This window comes from Mus caroli, unplaced genomic scaffold, assembly GCF_978045245.1.
Source record: "Mus caroli unplaced genomic scaffold, Mus_caroli_1 scaffold_11, whole genome shotgun sequence".
NCBI classification, from domain to species: domain Eukaryota; kingdom Metazoa; phylum Chordata; class Mammalia; order Rodentia; family Muridae; genus Mus; species Mus caroli.
In genome coordinates, this window is record NW_028227266.1 from 50,030,125 (window position 1) to 50,050,224 (window position 20,100).

General features: G+C 39.2%; 1 protein-coding gene and 1 pseudogene across 3 annotated transcripts in view; one reads left to right on the plus strand and one right to left on the minus strand.

Annotated features, from left to right (window-relative positions):
* The window catches only part of Rdx (radixin), a 62,465-nt gene that overhangs the window by 13,806 nt on the left and 28,559 nt on the right, over window positions 1–20,100 (plus strand). For 2 of the 3 annotated variants that reach the window (XM_029481639.2, XM_021171200.3), the window contains exons 3-11: window positions 1,824–1,907; window positions 3,133–3,228; window positions 3,925–4,199; window positions 5,637–5,720; window positions 6,420–6,566; window positions 7,090–7,186; window positions 7,927–8,090; window positions 11,138–11,268; window positions 19,093–19,253. In XM_029481639.2, coding sequence (XP_029337499.1) covers window positions 1,824–1,907; window positions 3,133–3,228; window positions 3,925–4,199; window positions 5,637–5,720; window positions 6,420–6,566; window positions 7,090–7,186; window positions 7,927–8,090; window positions 11,138–11,268; window positions 19,093–19,253 — 1,239 coding nt within the window. Of the gene's footprint in view, window positions 1–1,823; window positions 1,908–3,132; window positions 3,229–3,924; window positions 4,200–5,636; window positions 5,721–6,419; window positions 6,567–7,089; window positions 7,187–7,926; window positions 8,091–11,137; window positions 11,269–12,956; window positions 13,181–19,092; window positions 19,254–20,100 lie in introns of those variants that run through there. The other variant, XM_021171201.3, reaches the window with a different exon arrangement.
* On the minus strand, window positions 16,092–17,206 carry LOC110301380 (small ribosomal subunit protein eS19 pseudogene; annotated as a pseudogene).

The following is a 20,100-nucleotide window of genomic DNA, read 5'->3' on the forward strand; positions in this document are numbered from 1 at the left end:
ACATGCGTCTTTCTCTTTTAAATACATTTTATGATTTGATACTATCATATATTATATTCACCCTGCCCCATTTTGGCTCCCCAATTTTTCCCAGAACCATTTTATCTTCTTTTTCCCTTTCTTCCCTTTTGAACTTACGTCCTAGTGTTTAAGGTTTTTTTTTTTTTTTTTTTTTTTTAGTAATTCATTAAGTCCATTTTGTGCTGGACATCCATTGTATCATGACCAACCTATCATGGACCGCACCCTTAAAGAAAACAGACCCAGAAGCCATCAACCATCAATAGCTCCTCAGGAATGGGAGGCTTATGAGCCTCACCCCATTCCACGCTAGAATGTTGACTGGCTTGGTCTATGCAAGCAATCAGCTATTATGAGTTGTTTGTAACTAGTAGAGGAATTTTTTACTTAAAAAAAAATAAAATAAAAAAGGGAAAGAGCTAATAGTTTTGTCCTCATGGCTCTTTTTGTGTTGTACTTGATTCTCCTTCCGTTTCCCACCTGCTGGCTCTGTCTCTTTTTTCTCATACAGTTACTCCTCCTCCTCCTCAGGTCTAACCCCATCTTACAGGTCCTTCTCCTCTCTCACAATCTGCTAGTGATATTAGTTTGATATCCCCCCACCCTTCCCCCTCTCTCTTTCTCTCTCTTACACACACACACACACACACACACACACACACACACACACAGATTTGTGTTTTGCATTATAGAGAAGACAGGGTATTTGAGTCTTGAGTCTTGACTTACTTGACTTAATGAACATGGTTTCCAGTTGTATCCATTTTCCTGCAGATGTCTTGATTTCATTTTTCTTTATGACATTGTTTATAGGTATGGCATTTTGTAGGAGGTATCCATTTATTAAAAGATACCTAAGCTAATTCCATTTCCTGCCTGCTGTATAGCAGCAAACATGGATGTGCAAGTGTCTCTGGCATGTCAGTGTGTGTGGTGTGTCAGTTTGTAATCCTTTACTTGTAGGCTCAAGAGTGATAGAGCTGGACCGTAAATTGTATTTTCAATATTTTGAAGAACCCCCGTACTGACTTCCATGGAGGCTTCACCACCAGTGAAGAGGTTGCTCTTTCCCCAAAGCCTTACTAGCATTTGTTATCATTTATTTTCTTAAAGATTGCTATTTTCACTGGAATCTCAGAGCATATTGTTCAGTTATATCATTTAATTATTATACAAAGTAACAAGCTTCCTGTGGCATCACCATACATGTTTTAATGAAGAAATCTGAGGTAGTGGATAACAATCAGAGAATCGGGAGTTACATTCTGCTCTGCTGTATTTAATACCCATGTGTCCCGTGGGTTCCAGGATTGAACTCATGTCATGAGGCTTTCAGTAGGTGTCTGCCTTTGTTCACTGAGACATCTTGATGACCCTCTAGTAAGTCAAATGAGGTATTCATAAGATTTTCTTTCTCTCCATTTTTAAGATTTCCTGTAATAGAATCAAGCTGTACCACTTTAAATAAGGTTAGGGGTGGTGTATGGATCAGTTGTGGTGTCATGTGTGAAGGCCTTTCTCATTTCCCAGTATTGTCCTCTCTCGAGTTTTGACTGTACATGCATATGCCTATAATCCAAGCAGTAGGGGGACTGATAGGGAGGGACATTGCAAATAGGCCAAGCCTGAGTCACATGGTAAGACTAGCTCAAAAACCAAGTGCTGGGGATTTAGTGTAGTAGTCGAACTTTGCATAGCATGCACAAAGCCCTGGATTTGACCTTATTCCACAGAAATACTGTTAAGTCAAATAATTTTTCTCATGCTTACTACTTTGTAAATATATTTTGTTTTAATTTCAGATCAATGTAAGAGTAACTACAATGGACGCTGAGCTAGAATTTGCCATTCAGCCCAATACAACTGGCAAACAACTTTTTGACCAGGTATCATTTCACCCGCAAGTCATGCAACCACCTGTGGGGTGTGTGTGTGTGTGTGTGGTGTGTGAGACAAATAGTGTGTATTTGTGTGGTATATATAGATGTGTGTTGTGTTGGTGGGGTGAACATGCTAAGGCCAGAGGAGATAAATCATCTTTGCCTGAGACATTTTTGTATTGAGACAGTGTCTGTCATTGAGCCTGGAGTAAGGACAAGCAAGCCATAGCAGTTCTGTTTCCACCCCTTACTGTAGTGGTGTTACAGGGGTGGCTGGCCAGGACCAGCTTGTTATGTGACGGAGAGCCTGAGCTCATGCCCTCATATGTTAGCAGCAAGCACTGTTAACCAGTGAGTCATCTCTCAGAGACCAAGAAGTGTAACTCTAATACCATCATGTGCATGCTATTGTGTGCATCTTATGTTTTCTATACCTTCCTTGATAATCCAAACATGTACTGCTTGGAATTTTGGCAGTACATATTCAGGCTCCTTGAATAACTATAGGGGTATTTATATATTATCATTTCTAGTTTTATGGGATAACTCTTTAGTGAATTTTCAAAAATATACATAAAAGCTTAAAAGGGGCCAGCAAGATGCTCAGAAGGCACAGGTACCTGCTGCCAAGCCCAATAACCTAGTTCAGTTCCCACAGCCCATATACTGGACGGAGAGACCTGATGCCTGAACATTGATTGTCCTTTGACTTCAACATGCGTGTTGTTATTTGGGCTCAAGAGAAATGAAGGCGTAATAAATGAGTAGATAGATGTAAACTAGTGAAACTTAGGGTATGGTCCAAGAATTGTTTCTTCTCAGTGATGGTAGAACATTGAAGCTACCAGACTTTGTCACCAAAGTGATGTGCTTTGCCCCACCTACTGGTAGGGTGAGAATCAAATAGAAACTTAGGCTTAGCACATCTGTGCTGCTAGCCTTCAGACTGTTCTTTTGTTTGTTGAGGCTATGATGTGAGCTAACAAAATTAAGTTAGAAAGTATTAAGTCAAGGAGGAAGAGAGAAGTGATGTAACAGAATTGAGACAAGAAAATCTGAATTGTTGTTTTTGGAATTGTTCCCTGATGATGTTGAAAAGACTGTGTTGAAGGAAAGCAAGCCCTTTTCTATTGCACTTTCACCTGTGGTGTGGCTTGTCCTTGTGATCTGTAACATCGAGTGTTCTCATCACAGTGTGAATGGTAAACTGAATTTATTATCTGTTTTACAGGTTGTAAAAACAGTTGGCTTACGTGAGGTCTGGTTTTTTGGGCTGCAATATGTAGACAGTAAAGGATATTCTACATGGCTTAAATTGAATAAAAAGGTAAGATTTGTATAATAACATTAATTTGATGTGTTTATTAATCTGTACTGAAAAGGCACCTGACTAACTGCAGGGCTCATGGTGCAGTTATGTGCCTTTTATTTATTTATTTATTTATTTATTTATTTATTTATTTTACAGGATCGCTTTTTAATTTTTTTTGATTTGTTTACTTCATGTATGTGAATACACTGTCAGTGTCTTCAAACACACCAGAAGAGGGCATTGGATCCCCATCAAAGATGGTTGTGAGCCACCATGTAGTTGCTGGGACTTGAACTCAGGATCTCTGGAAGAGCAGAGCAGAGATTAAGAGCAGTGCTCTTAATCACTGAGCCATCTCTCCAACCTGCAGTTGTCTGTCTTAATCATTACTCATGACATTTAAGTCATTGAAGCACCATCAACTTTTACCACACACATTCTGTGAGAGCTGAGCATGTGAGAAATAGAACTTTGAAGCAGGTGTCACATGTGTTAAAACTGAGCTCACTGTCTGTAGACTGGGCTTTGGCACACACAGCTGATGCCGGGGCTCTCAGTTGCTGACCGCCTCAGGACTGCACAGCAGCTCCTTTAGCACCTGTGTTTGTCTATAAACTTACCATCTTACATAGTATTTTCTTCCAAAAAGAATATGATGTAAATATATTCATTTACAGTGAATTAAAAGTTTTGTTGATTATACTATTCTAGGTAACACAGCAAGATGTTAAAAAAGAAAATCCTTTACAGTTCAAGTTTAGAGCTAAATTCTTTCCTGAAGATGTTTCTGAGGAATTGATTCAAGAAATAACACAGAGACTTTTCTTCTTGCAAGTTAAAGAAGCCATCTTAAATGATGAGATATATTGCCCACCAGAAACTGCAGTTCTTTTGGCTTCGTATGCTGTCCAAGCCAAGTATGGAGATTATAATAAAGAGATTCACAAACCAGGCTATCTGGCTAATGACAGACTCTTACCACAGCGGTAAGTAAATCATGCCTTTATATAATCTTCTCTAATGTTGTATTTCAGAAGTGTATGCTACATTTCTCCAACAGACTTTTAAGTTGCAAGGTGGATCATGACTTAGTGGCAACACAGATTTATGTGTAGTGTAACTCCGCTCTATTGTGTTCAATGCCTATAGGATGTGCAGCAAAAGGAAGTTAGGATTTGCTCTTTAGGGAAGGCTATGAATTGTTGCTGTTTGTAAACAGTGGAACAGATGCATAGATGTGTAATAATAAATAGTGTGAGAATACTAAATGGCAAGAGCTATTTCTTCCATGGAATGGCGTTTTCTGTATTTTGCAAGAATTTCAACGAGGTGTAAACGTGTATAGTCTGCAGTACCTTTGTAACGTTCAAAGCCCATGTGGAAATAAATGGCTGAAGAATGAGGTTTGGGAACTAAGTCTAATCTGCTCCATGCTAGTTACATGACCTGAGGTTTGTAACCTCTAAGGATCTACTGTAAACAGAAGTGGATCATTATTCTATGTCCTAAGGAGAATTGTAGTCAGTTTATGGTATTCATAGCACATTATAAGTATATTGCTTTTGCTGCTTTGGTGTTAAGGATAGAAAAATAGGAATACTCTATTTGTTCACAGATGAAACATATAGGTTCCTAGAGGAGAGGAGTGTGGGGTGCACTTGTGATGCAGAGTAGGCCGCCTTTGGTGGCCTAGGGATTAGTGCAGAGTACAAATGGTCCTTGAACGCTTGGCTTCAAATTCAGAACTGCCCTGCCTCAGTTTCTAAAGTACTGGAATTATAGATGTTTACCACCATACTCAGCTTAATGTATGTCTTTTTTTAAAATCAAAAATATTATCTCTATAAAATGACAATATTTACTCATAAAAATAGCAGATACAGGAGTTGGGAATTTAGCTCACTGGTAGAGTTTGCCTAGGAAGTGCAAGGCCCTGGGTTCAGTCCTCAGCTCTGAAAAAAACAAAAAACAGATATGGAGAATAAAGGGATAATCAGGATCCAGGAATTCTGTTTTCTTGTTTGTTTCTTAATTTTCTGTTAGTAATGATAAAGCCATTTTTTTTCAATTCAGAGTATGATTCATTTGAAACATTTGTAGTTCTTGTAAACTATATAGTATCCATTTTAAAGCATGAACTAAAGTTAATTTAAACTATCTAAAAGGTTGTTTTAGCCTTCCCTGGTAACGTGACTTCTGTGACTTGAGTCTTCAGCCAGGGTACTGACTTGGACCGAGCACACCACCGTGTTGTAGTCCATGTTTTAGATCCCATGTAAGTTGTGGCTTTAGTTCTGTGCAGTGCTAGCATGTGCATTGATTTGTATCGCAGCTATCACAGTCAGCTACGAAAGGGCACTACACTTTGAAAATACTTTGTTTTTTAATTACAAAGGCATTAACTACATTTTCTTTCCTTGTAGTGTTTTGGAACAACACAAACTGACCAAAGAGCAGTGGGAGGAGAGAATACAGAACTGGCATGAGGAACACAGAGGGATGCTAAGGTAACTGGTGACAGGTTTCTGTATAGTTCTCTCCAGGTGAAAGCATTTTCATCTTGTTTAAAATTCTCCTTGGGCTTGGGAGAATGGCTCAGCCAGCAGCTAAAGGTGTCACCTGATGGATGACACAGGTTGAATCCCTAGAGCCTGCACGATGGGAGAGAACCTACCTGTGAGACTTGTCTTTTCCTCTCTGTTCCTTAATTTTCTAGTAGGAATTAGGAAGCCATTTTGAAACATTTGACTTCTTGTAAGCTACATAATATCCATTTTAAAGCATGAATTGAAGTAATTTGAGCTATTTAAAACTGTATAAGCCTTCCCTAGTAACATCTAACTTCAGTATTCAGTCAGGATAATGACTCTGACCCAGCCTACACATTCACTATGGTTCACACATGCTATTGTTACACTCCCCTACACACACACTCACACACTCATTCACACACTCACTCTGTTTCTTTCTCTCTGAATGAATGAATGTTTAAAAGGTTTGTGATGATACCAGACACACACACACACACACACACACACACACACCTGGTTTATGATGATACCAGACCAGGTTACACTTCCCAACCTCTGGTGTGGATAAATAAATATGAAGCACTAAATATTGGCCCCAGCCCTAGGTATTTTTTAGTTTTATTTAATGTTTAGGTGTGTCTCCTTTAATGTATTACATTGAGCTGTATTTAATAGGGAAGATTCCATGATGGAATACTTGAAGATTGCGCAAGATCTAGAGATGTATGGTGTCAACTACTTTGAAATCAAGAATAAGAAGGGTACTGAGCTGTGGCTGGGTGTTGATGCTTTAGGCCTGAATATTTATGAGCATGATGACAAGTAAGTAACTGGGTGTTGGTGAGCTGGTTGTTCCTCTGTGGCCAGTGGCTCTCAGACACGCTCTGCTTGTGAAAGTTGTCTCCATTGCCCTTACACCTTTCTGTCCTTACAGCAAAGGAGTAGTTAATTCCATGAGTTTTGTTCCTAGTACCTTGTAGTTTATTTCTGAGTCTGTTTATTAAATGAGAGGGTGAATCTATATCTGTAGTGTGCCGCTTTGTCCCTTGTGAATGAAATCTGGTAACAAGGCTCAGTCCGTTACTCTGTTTACTAGGTAGATTTTCCTAGGGTAATTTTAGGAAAATGGTACATCTATGAAAACTTTCTATGGTAATTATTTTATATGAGTTAATTAAATTTTGCTTTCAGTGACAGCACCAACTGTATTATGGGAGTAAGATAGGTTCTGAGAGTCTGGCGCTCTTAAGATTGGTCATTCATGTAACCTGTCCCAGTAGGCTGTGTATTTTCCCACTGTTTCCTGCCTTTAATTTAAAGCAATATTCTTTTTTTTCCCCCCTAGGTTAACACCTAAAATTGGTTTTCCCTGGAGTGAAATCAGAAATATTTCATTTAATGACAAAAAATTCGTTATAAAGCCAATTGACAAAAAGGCACCTGTAAGGATATTTTATTTATTAACTTTTAAAAATTTCTGCTACTTTCTATGAAATAACTTAAAGAAGAGTACCGATCACTTTAGTTGCTTCTGAGAGATATTCTCTTCCCATAGTTAAATTTTCCTTAGTGATGAAATGTTATTAAAAATACAAAAATTTCCAGTTTTCTTAAGATGTAAGAGTTTTAACTGATTTACTTGTAATGTTGATAAAATGGTATTAGAAAGGTATTAACAGTCGTTTCTAAGAAATAATTTAAACAACACTTATTGATTGCAAAATGTAGTAGAGGTAACCCTTTTAAAATTAACTCTGCAGTCTTGGACTCTGAACTTTCTGTTTTTAATTATCTGAGGCTTCCTTTTTATTGAAATAGATTTTCAAAGATTAATGTTTATATAAAATTTAGTTATCTACCTTTGTTATCTAAAAGATAAATATTTGAAGAACATTTCTAGATTAAAACAGCCATGGAGAAAGACCAATTTTGGGGTGTAAGGATAGCTCTTTTGTAGTTTCTTTGATTAAATAAAAAAAAGGATTAATGACATTTAGTTCATCTTTAAAGAACAGATAAGGGGTAGAGGAATGGGGAAACAGTAATGTCGGAGGTATGTGAGGTTCATAGTCTCTAGACCTTATGTGCAGTGAGTGACATCAGATTTCTACTTCATATTGAAACTTAGTAGCTGTGAAGGATACTATCACTCAGATTTTAAAATTGAGTATTCTATTTTTAGGATTTTGTCTTCTATGCACCTCGTCTGAGAATCAATAAACGAATTTTGGCCTTATGTATGGGAAACCATGAACTGTACATGCGAAGGAGAAAGCCTGATACTATTGAAGTACAGCAGATGAAGGCTCAGGCCCGGGAGGAAAAGCATCAGAAGCAGCTAGAAAGGTATGCGTGTGTCCTGCTCAGTTTTAACTCTTGGGACAGGCCAGCTGCAAGGGACAGACTGCTCAGGTTTATTGGTGGACTTTAATGTTTGACTTTGAGTACAGTTTTGGCGATGGGCCTGAGGCATATTTCCAAAAATAATTTAACTTTACATGTTTCTGCAGAGACTTTATAGTTTTACTATATTTATGTCCTCAAAATAGAAGTAGGTTGAAATAACTCTTTAGACGCTGAAACTCTAAATGAAAACATCTACTTACATAATTTGAGTAATTAGAAAAGGCTTCCTGGGTAAAGTGTGATTTGAATAGGATGTGGGAAAGACATTCAGAAGGGGGAGCCAGCATAAACATTTGTAGAGATAAGAATATGTTGGGTTTGCTTAGGAACCAGGAAGTGGACCAGGTTCATCCTTTTGAGCAGTGTGAGGTAAGAAAAGGCCGAGCAACCCTCAGTGTGTGCATGTGATGTAGGTGCTGCTGAGGTCTGGTATGTCTGTGGGTAAGGTGTGAGATGAACGTCTCAGCCATGCTGCAGAGTCAGGCTGTCTGTCTCCTGTGTGCGGACTTGACTTTTCAGTAATAAAACAAGGTTTGGTCCCAGCTTGGTTATAGCCATGTTCTTTACAATTTTTTTCTTTCTGTCTACGTATCTTCTTTTTCTCCATCTCTGTAGAAGAGCAAGTGGAACACCAATAGGGAGAAGCTAAATGAAGCCAATACCTTTTCCTAAGAGGGGGCATTTGTGCCAGAGGGGAATCCAAAAGGTTGGGCTAGGTTGTAACCTGTAGGTCTTGAGCCTTAGTTTATACTGAGTCCTCAAGAAGGAAGGATCTCGGTGCTTGAGTTGCTGTGGTAATACTAGACATGACTGTGCAGAGGCCTTGGAGCAGTGGAATAGCCTAACATACACTCTGGGTTGTAAAGAACATGCTGTAGAAAAGCAGGTGTTTGAAAACTGGTACTTGTGCGTCTACAGACAGCCTGAGGAGGCAACCGGCTTTTTAAGGGAAGGCCCCTGGGCCTTTCTTTTGCTGAGGAGCCTAGAGAATGCCAACTTGCCTCCTCATTTAGGTTTTCTAGAGATGAAGAAACTCCCAGCTTCTTGAGCCTCTTCCCAAATATACTTCATATAAACTGAAATGAGGGAGAAATGCTGCAGAGACCCAGGGCAGATCCATTGGCTCTTCTGGTGTTAAGGAAGTACATCAAAGAGAACCTAAAACCAGAGTGGAACAGCCCATGCCTCTCCTTTTTCCTTTCTCTCTTCTCTCTTCTCTCTTCTCTCCTCTCCTTCTTTCCCTTAAGATTTATTTGGACTGGAGAGATGATTTCAGTGGTTAAGAGCACTGACTGCTATTCTAGAGGTCCTGAGTTCAATTCCCAGCAACCACATGGTGGCTCAGAACCATCTACAATGGGATTTGAAGCCCTCTTCTGATGTGTTTGAAGAGAGAATAATATACTCATACATAAAATAAATAAATATTTTTTCTTAAAGTTTAAAAAAAAGATTTATTCATTTAATGTATGTGAGTACACTGTAGCTGTCTTCAGACACACCAGAAGAGAGCATTGGATCCCATTACAGATGGTTGGGAGCCACCATGTGGTTGCTGGGAATTGAACTCGAGGACCTCTGGAAGAGTAGTCGATGCTCTTAACCACTGAGCCACCTCTCCAGCCCTAGCCCATACCATTTTTATTTTTATTTTAGTTTTTCTTATTCTTTTTCTTTTTAAGATTTTGGTATTTTAAAACTGTGCACTGTTTTGTGGAGACGTATGTATATATACCACATACATGCCACAGATTGTCTTACCTCTCCCCCCCACCCCCAACAGGAATTACAGCTGTGGCTGCCTACCATGTGGATGCTGCCAGTTGAACTTGGGTTCAAGGACAAGTGCTTTTCAACTACAGACTCTGTAGCCCCAGGTCTTTAGTTTTTAAATGGGGTGAAATTTATTAATTAGCAGGAGACCTTTCAACTTCCTGTGTCAGAATTTGTGTATCAGAAAGTCACTGCCAGCAAGCCTTGCTGTATTGTGGAACATCTCTCCTCCAGTGTTTCACACTTTCTCTCTTAGGAACAGATGGATGCTCAAGATCTGCACAAGTTTCCAAATTCAGGCTTTTATACTAAGAAAAAGTACCTTGATAGTACTGTTCTGTGATAGGCCTGGAATTCAGAATAGACACTAGATGGCAGTGATAGCGTTTTGTGAATATTTAGGAGATGACAGAGATGGAATAACTTTAGTGAATAAATACTATCATTGAAATAATAATTTGAAAGTTAAGCATATGAAGTAACAACTTGGTGTCTTTTATTCATCTTTTTGGTTTTGGTCACCAACATGGAGTTTGACCAAAGGTAGGCTCTTTCTAGATGTCTGATGATAGATTTGGCTATGTTAATCCCCAAGTCCTCTTCCTCCAAATGATATCAGAACTCATAACAGACAGCTAAACCTTCATGGCACTGTTTCCCCTTTTACCAGCTGTAAACACTTGCTGCCATCCTTAATGGAATTGTAAAAGGTGAAACTTACTGTCATCTTTTATCGAGGCATACATGACTAGTACCCAGAAATTACATTTGTATTAATTTATTTTAATGGTTGAAAATCATTTACCTCTCGCACTATTTGCTATTGAAGGTACTTGTGCGTTCTCTTTAAGCCTCTGTTATTTCCCCATGGAGGGCCTCTGCTAACTCAAAAGAATTCCCTTGAGTTGTGGCAAGGTATTAAGGCGTTACAAATAATTTGTTCTATATGCAGAAGCTAAATCTCCTGGGCTTTTCCCCACCTGAGCTGGCTTTGAGAACATGCTTGCATACTTGTATATGGCACGGGTGTATGCACATACTGGCACGCACATGCATAAATGTGTGGAGGTCAGGATACTGAAGTGTACATGGTAAATACGTTGACAACATTTAAATACTTATGCTGCACTTCTATTTGATTTGGGATTAATACAAATGGCATCAATTTGTTTCTATCCATTTATTTGTAACATATGACTTGTAATTTCTTTAAGGGCACAATTAGAGAATGAAAAGAAGAAACGAGAAATAGCAGAAAAGGAAAAGGAAAGAATAGAACGTGAAAAGGAAGAGCTGATGGAGCGTCTGAGGCAGATCGAAGAGCAGACAGTGAAAGCCCAGAAAGGTAAAGGGTTTGTGTTTAAACAGTGGATTCAAGATGGTGACTGTGATATATAAGGTATGCAGCTCCAGAGCGTGCTCAGGCACACACACGCAGACACGTCATGCTGCTTGCTTGCTTGCTTTTGACATAGTTAGATGAACTTCCTATGCTGCTTATAGCCAGAGTGCTGCAGTCTATAGACAGGACACTGCTTACATTGAGTAACTCTGGGATACACTACTTTGATAGAGCATTAGAGGAAAGAACAGAAGGAAAAAAAGTTATTTGAGCAAATTAAATTGTTCCTTCCCAAGCAGCAGAATCTTAGCTAGTAGTGTAAACTTCCTGTGTATGTAACACCCTTCCCTCACAATGAGTAAAATTAGGCATTCACTTTTATTGGGAATGGTAGTGTTATTTCAGGTTTAATTTGATTACATCATTTTCCTGTGTAAAGGAGATATTTGTAAGAAGCAGTTAGAACCATTTTCTAGTGGGTATCCAGAAGAGGTGGTCACCTAAATGACAGTTTATCTACGGTTATTCCAAGAGTATTAGCTATATCTCAGTAGAGACTGTTGTGATTTGTGGGGGTGGAGCACATTTTCACTATAGCTCAGGCTGGCTTAAAACTTTTTGATAATCCTGGCTCCCTCCTCACCAATGCGAAGATAACTGGCCTGTGCCATCTTACCAGGTATATGCATAAGGCTGGAGACGAGGCTCATTGGTAAAGTAGTTCATGTGCAATCATGAAGCCTCGTGTTTGAGCACCAGGACTTACGCTAAGGTTGGGCATGGTTAGCACCAGATTGCAATCCAGTACCAGAAAAGCTGAGACATGTAGATTCCTGAGTTGACTGATCAGGCAGCCTCAACAAATCAGTCAGACCCAGTTCGTGAGAGACTGCATCTCAAAAAGGGAGGTAACAACTTTTCGTAGCCCTCTGGCCTCCGTGCATGTATATATACTTACCTGCCCCCCCCCTCCCCACACACAAAGCACAATTTTTAAATTGAGTTTTATTCTAACTCTAGCTAAACCTTACCTCTCACATCTGGAAATTAATTTACTTCAAAACCGAAGGGTTGTATAGCACTTGTTTATAGACTACAAAATTATACTTGAATTCCGAATTTGATGCTGTTTATGCTGCTTTTAGGTTCCTTTTATCCTTACAGACATAGAACCTACATTTTAGTAAAACCTGAGCAGATGATAGAAACACACGTAGAAAACTGATAGTGACATGTCATGTGCTAAGGACCTCATGACCCATATAAGTTGCACCTTTCAAGAATGCTGGGAAGAAGTTTGACTTGAGGGGCTTGCTTAGGGCATAGCTAGCACAGCTCATTGGTGCAGATGCTTGCTTACATGTGTGAGGCCCTCAGGTTGTTTCTTAGTACCACACATGACCTGCTGCCTTACACTGAAGGATGTGTAAAGAATTGAAGCCAGGCATGGTGGCGCACGCCTTTAATCCCAGCACTTGAAGGCAGAGGCAGGCAGATTTCTGAGATCGAGACCAGCCTGGTCTACAGAGTGAGTTCCAGGACAGTCAGGGCTACACAGAAAAACCCTGTCTCGGAAAACCAAAAAAAAAAAAAAAAAAAAAGGAATTGAAATTTTCGTAGTAAAGATGAAGTTTATAGAACTGTTTTGAAGGAATAGCTACTTACTAAATCTTTCAATCTCATTTATTTAGGCTGTATAATAAAAGTATTAATGGTTTACATACAAAACTCTGAAAGAAGCACTGAAGAGTATAAGGGAGATAGAGCATAAAGAATATAGAACATCTTTATCAAGACAATTGCAGATGATGAGTCATCTTAAGGCAAAGCACGTCCAGTGTAATTGTTGGTTTTCTAATAAAGCTTTCCCAGGCTGGCCTAAAACCTACATGGTTGTCTTGTAATTTGTCCTAAATTTTCACTCAAGTGCAGTAACTGACCATATTTCATGATATTTAAATTAATCTGTAACTTTTTGAGGAAAAAATTTATACTTTGTTGCCATATTCTTTTAATTTTTATTGGCATTGTTATTACAAATGCTTCATTAACTAGAACAGAAAGATCAGTTGTTGTTGAGCATACAGAATATGTATGGGGGATTCCTGAAAGGTGCTGTTACCAGACCTACCATTCCTTTATTGTTCTAGCAAGTATTAAAATGAGTCGGACTTCCATAGGACAGACTATAGGAGGGACCTGTGGTCTAGTGGTTTGACTAATTCTGGGCACATAAGCACTGGGCACAAGATACTGGATAGGAAGGACTCTGCTTTGATGCAGCATGCACTTTACTGATGGCAGATGGAGCAATAGCTTAATCATTTTCTGTAGTTTGAACTTCTGTGGAGGGACAGTCAGCATGGTAATGTGGGGGATAGTAGATAATACTATTTACAGGTAGGAACAAAGCTTAATTCTGTCATTGCAGACGATGGTGACCCTGAGTTCATCAGCTTAGCATCTTAGGTTCCTAAATTCTGAAATGGAAATAAGCCATCTTTTTAAAAAATAGGATTGTTTTTAATTAGTTTTATTTTCTGAGGACCTAAATACTATCTTAGTGAAGTGCTGGTACAGAGGTCTGTATACACCTGTTGGGAGTAAGTGGCAGTAGTTTGTTGCAGGGAAGTTGATTCCTAAAATGATGTGAACTGTACAGGCTTATTCTTGTAGCTTGCAGAACAAGATAAGGAACAATACTGGCATTCTTTAATTGACTACTTCCCAGTCATTTGTCATTTATAATTTCTGCCATTCTAATTCTTGAGCTCTTAGATTTAGTCATGTTTTGTTTTTTTTTTTTTTTTCTCTGATGGCTTTGTTGAGCTATAATATGCTGTAAAATTACCCACTTAAACCATGCAGTTTACCGGTGTTTAATATGTTCAGAGTGATGTGCTGTCACTCACTGAGTTTTTGGAATCTGTCATCTCTAAGAAATCCCATACCCACTAATTAAGTAGCCAGTCAGCTGATATCTCCAGTAATCCCTAGCAGCTGTGGGTAGCTGTGAGTCTCTTCACTGTGCCACAGGTTGGTCTTTTCTGGACACGTGACTGGATTCCCTTACTTGGCTTGCTATTCTCAAAGTGCATCTCTATTGTAACATATATTAACATTTCATGCTTTTTAAATTGATGAATGTTTTAATTTTATTTTTTTATTCATCAGTTGTTGGGCATTTGCATTGTTTCTACTGTTTCACTATATTGTGTATAAGTTAAAAACGTACACGTACAGATTTCTTTTTACATTTTCATATTGCTGGCCACATTGATTTTTTTGAGGAATTATCCAATTGGTTTGAAAGTGGCTTTCTGTTCCTGTAACTGTGTGTGAGCGCTCCATCTTCTCCAGGATGTGTTAGTGCCTGTTTTTTGGGTTATCATTGTCATAAATGATTTACAGTGCTATGTTAGGGTTCTGACTTAGATACCCCCGCCTAATGATGTTGAACATCTTTTCATACGCTTATTGGGTCTTTTCACATTTTGGGAGTGAGGGTGTTGAAATTTTCTGCCCACTGGTCAATGGGATTTCCTGTTGTTCTAAGGGTTCTTACATGTCAGGGATACAAATTCTTTATCAGATATTTGATTTACAAATATTGTCTCCCAAGGAGATGGTAGCCTGGATGATGGGTAGGGCTTCTCTGTGTTAGCTTCAGATGCTGCCATTTGACCAGAGAGCGACCCCTCTCCCTAGTTCTTAAGCTTCTTACAGTGTCTTCATGTTTCCTAGTATCTCTGTTATGTGGACATTGGGGAATTGGCAAATACACTGAAGGAAAATAGCACACAGATTTGAAGAGACCTTGTTTGCCCCTTTTCAGGAACTTTTCTCCTAGTCCCTACTACCTCTTCAATACCAGACTCTCCATCTTTGTCTTTCCGGCTCAGTAGAACACTAATCCCAGGCTGGTGTGCTACTTTGCCATTATTCTACTTTGGGGGAAAGCAGATACCGTTTTGTTTACACAGAATAAATACACAGAACACATAAAAATGTATTCTTACTTGTCACACAGGCCTCTGACATACTTCCTGGGATGTTTTGCTTTAAGAGGAGATGTATTGCTGTATCTAAAAATCCCTTCATACATTATTCATAGAGACCTTTACCTTTATGATGACATGTAACTGGATCGTTGCTTAGGTGTTCTATAGAAATTTAAATTTTTTGTCAGCCAATAATACATAACCACGGTGTTCTGTGATTTATGAAAATTGTTATTGAACTGTTACTTATTTTTTTCTTGTAAGCTCATGTGATCTGGAAATCAGTGTGGTTGTTGATAAACCATTGCTTTAGTAAAGAGAAAGACAAACCTACTCTTTGGGCTATATTGTCTATTAAGGCATGTAGGGTTTTGTTTTATTTTTGATGCTGTTACTGCAGTATTACAGCTTCTAAACTTGGTTCTGCAGTAAGAAATTATTTGGCTTGCAAAATCATGTAGTGCTGGGTTTCCAATATGAGTAAGAAGGAGAAGCTTCCTCAAGTTTTTTCAGTAATAGTTTAGACAGCTACACAGCCTGAGTCTCACCAGAGTTGGCTGTTGTGTGAAAGAAGTCCTATTTAACTTCTGAGTCAGGGTGTTGGTGATGTCTCAAAAAAAACATTAATAAATTAGTGTTGGGTTTGGTCCGTGGGCCAAAGTTTGTTAACTCTTGTTCTAGTGCGCTGATAAAAACAGCTTTTTCTCTTAAGGTCATATGACTACCCAACTCTTTCTGTGTAAATGAATTTAAAATAATACTCATTTTAACGTTTTATTTTATTTTTTAATGAATGAGCCAATTTTTAACCCAGCATCCTTTATTCTAATGCTTCTTGTTGGCAGCTGCCACCTGTCCAACGATTCTGTCCGGATCTCTCTGTCTCTGAGGTGTTAGCTTGTGGCCTCCTTTCCTACCATTTTCAGCCCCTCCAGAGTTTGGAGAACCCAGTGGGTCACACTCTTAGAGCCTCTGCTGAAGTGGTTGGGCCTGACACCGTTACTCTGCTGTCCTTTGTAGATCTTGGTCATAGAACCAAGCCCTGCACCACCATGAGGTGCAGGTGCCGTGCTGTGGAAGAGGCTCGTGCGTAGAACCAGTTCTCATCATATGGGGCAAGCTCTTTATTTTTGGCCAGCTTGACTGCATCCATCCATTCGGGGACTCTAAGCTTCCCAGACTTTTTGAGGAAGGCTGCCAGAGCTCTGACCAGCTCCTGCTGGTTTATGCCTTTTACAGTAACTCCAGGCAACCCTCTGCTGCTAACCCTCTGGGCTCCCGGATTGTGGTGATCAGGCGTGGCTATGGCTCCAGTGTGTGAAGCCACCCCTCGTTAGTGTTGCCCTTCCTGCCATCCCTGGCATGAAATCATGGGGCCAGATAGCCAGGCCCCCGTGCACAGCTACAACCCAGAGCGACCCCTCGCTTCGTTTTAACATTTAAAAAAAATAGCTTTTTTGTGATAGATTTAAGAATTGCACAAAAATCTATCAAATATACCTCTTTTAAAAAATTGATACCATAGAAAGCTGATAAAAAATAGTTGACTCAGAAGTATTTATGTTAAAGTTTAACTTGTATTCCAAACTTCTAAGAATTTTTTTGTGTGTGTGTGTGTGTGTGTGGTGTTTTTTGGCTTTTCGAGACAGGGTTTCTCTGTGTAGCCCTGGCTGTCCTGGAACTCACTCTGTAGATCAGGCTGGCCTGGATCTCAGAAATCTGCCTGCCTCTGCCTTCAAGTGCTGGGATTAAAGGTGTGCACCACCACCGCCCGGCTATGATTTTTTTTTTTTTTTTAACTGTGGCAAACATAAAAAATAGTGTGCTACTGATTTTCAAGAGTATGGTGTAAGGATATTAAGAGTCCACTCTAACCTTTTACAGCCTGCAAAACTCACCCTCTGCCTGTTAAGCAGTAACTCCTCAGTCCCCTCCTCCATCCCCCGCATATACCCGTCTCTGTCTGGGATCTTGGCTGTTGTAGATAGTGAGTAGACTCATGGAATGACTTTGTGTGCCTGGCTTTTTGCACTTATCATAAGGCCTACAGTACTCACACATACTGGAACATACCTCACCGTGGGTATACATACATACATGTGCATACATGTCCCTGCTTTCAGTTCTTGACTCATTGTGTAGGTGAGTGGTGGAGCCAGGAGCTTGCTTAGCTCTAGCAGCCAAGGAGGATGAGGGAAGGTTCTTCCTAGGTTAACTCGACCAAGTTTGGAATGAAAACAGATCACCGTATAATTAAGCTGTGGTGCCATCCTGTAATGTGTACTTTTATAATTTGTGGCCAGATAGCTATGCTGAATTTATATGCTATTTTACCAAAAATTTAAAGCTTAGCCAGAGTCATTTTTTCTCTAATCCTCAAAATCTCTCAAATCTCTTTTTTTTAAGATTTATTTATTTATTTATTATATGTAAGTACACTGTAGCTGTCCTCAAAAGGACACTCCAGTGTACACTCCAGAAGAGGGCATCAGATTTCATTACTGATGGTTGTGAGCCACCATGTGGTTGCTGGGATTTGAACTCGGGACCTTCGGAAGAGCAGTTGGTGCTCTTAACCACTGAGCCATCTCGCCAGCCCCCTCTCAAATCTCTTAACTGAAAATATTTATGCTAGTTTTGATCAAGACCAGTAAAATTTAGAATGTTAAGTAAAATCTTGTTTGTTGCAGTCTACTTGCACGTCTCTCTAAAGGATATAGCAAGGGAGAGCCAGTCTCCTAGGACATTATACTCTATCGTCCCACAGAATTCTTAGTAAGACTTTCCTGAAATAACACTTAAATTCAATACTTCAAAGTCACCTGGGGAAGGGGGTTCTAATGGTTTTTTTTTTTTTTTTGTTAGTGGTATTTTCCTTTCTTACTCAATTTACTGGGATAAGAAAGAAACTTATCCTTGCTCCATGGACAGATTACAACGCTTGCCAGTCACTTCATTATGTCTTAAGTCACTAAGAACTTGTGTCATTGTTTTTTCAAATTTAATATCAAACAATTAGCCAGTCAAGCTTGCTGGTGACTTGCCTAAAATAAGAAATAAAGATCTTGATAACCCCAAATCTGAAATATTTTGAACTTACAACACACTTCATACGGTGGATCTCACTTGTGGCGTAGACATACTGAAGGTATTGCATCGGGTGACGTTCAGGTTCTGCACGATAAAACAAATGACTCTCGAGTTAGAATGAGCCTTAACTCCAAATTCTTTCACTACATACATTAAATATTGAAAAAACCCAAAACACTTTGATTCCCCATGCAGTTCAGATGAGGGTTCCTCTGCTTGTACCTAGTGTAGGTAAGAAAGACTCAGTGTGTTCTGTCTTGGTGCTAGGAAAAAACTGACTGAACCTAGGAGCATCGTGTGTGCTAGACAGGGCTGACACCATTGGTCTTAAACTACATTAATAGATTTCTATTGAGATGAGCAGCGGAGTCTAATTTTCTGGACTGTTTTAGGGATTGCACCCTGTCCTTGTACCTCTAGGCAAGTGCTCTCCTGAGTTAGTCCACCCACTTCCCTAACTTTGCTAATTTTTTCAGGTCAAAACTTAACATTAGAGACTTAGAAAATTAAGTGTGTTCTTCTAGCTTTTTGACACAACTTGAACCATAAGGACTTTCATGTCCTCCAAGTTTTGAATTACATAATTAGTAAAAATTATTACTGTTTACCAGGTTAAAATTGAAGTATTTGTGTATTTGGTCACGTGATCTTGAAAACCTACACATTTTGCTATGTTGCTGTAATGAGGATGATTGCAGTTAACCCATGTTTGTGGGCTGGGTGGAACATTTAACAGAACTAGAAGAACAGACTCGGAAAGCTCTGGAACTGGAGCAGGAGCGCCAGCGAGCAAAAGAGGAGGCAGAGCGGCTAGACAGGGAGCGCCGGGCTGCGGAAGAGGCCAAGTCTGCAATCGCCAAGCAAGCTGCTGACCAGATGAAGAACCAGGAGCAGCTGGTAAGGCCCTGCTCATTCTCAGAAGAAGCAAAACCTGAGGAAAGACATGCATGGCGTGCCCACACACCAATACCTTTTCAAGAGCATGCTACAGGAAAAGTGACAGAAATTGGTCATTTTATTTCTGCCAGAAAAATTTTTTAAAAATGGAACCGAAAACCAAACAGAATAAAAGGGTCCATGTGCTTATATCTTGTAGTTCATTTGTTTTTTTTTAATGGCAACTTTCTTTCATATAATGTATTGTGTTTGTGGTTTCCTCTTAAATGGAGCCTATGGCCCACAAGAGAGTTTCGTTCATTTGGACCACTGATTCTCAATTTTCATAAAGCTATATTGCTTTAATGTAGTTCCTCATTTTGTGGTGACCCCAAACCATAAAATTATTTTAGTTGCTACTTTATAACTGTAATATTGCTACTGTTGTGTATTGTAATATGCATATCTGTTTTCTAATGGTGTTAGGAAACCCAGTGAAAGGGTTGTTCAATCCTCAGAGGGGTCATAACCCACAGGTTGAGAACTCTACAGAGGCCGCATGGCATCTTGTGCTTTAGATAAATTGGCACAGCATGTTTGGTTTCTGTATGATGGCTATAAATCATAGTTTGTTGGAATTTTGTTTATTTAACATACTTCCAAATAATGAAATTATGTGTGACACAGGGAAGATTCTAAATATGAATATTAATGCAGATGTTTATTTACTACGTTTTCTAAACCTGTGTTTGTAAACAGTTTTGCTACTAACCTGGGCTGGCTTTGAACTCTTGATCCTTCCACCCCCACCTCCTAAATAAATACCAAGCAAGTTTTGGATTCCAGGTGTGTCATAGCACACCTATCA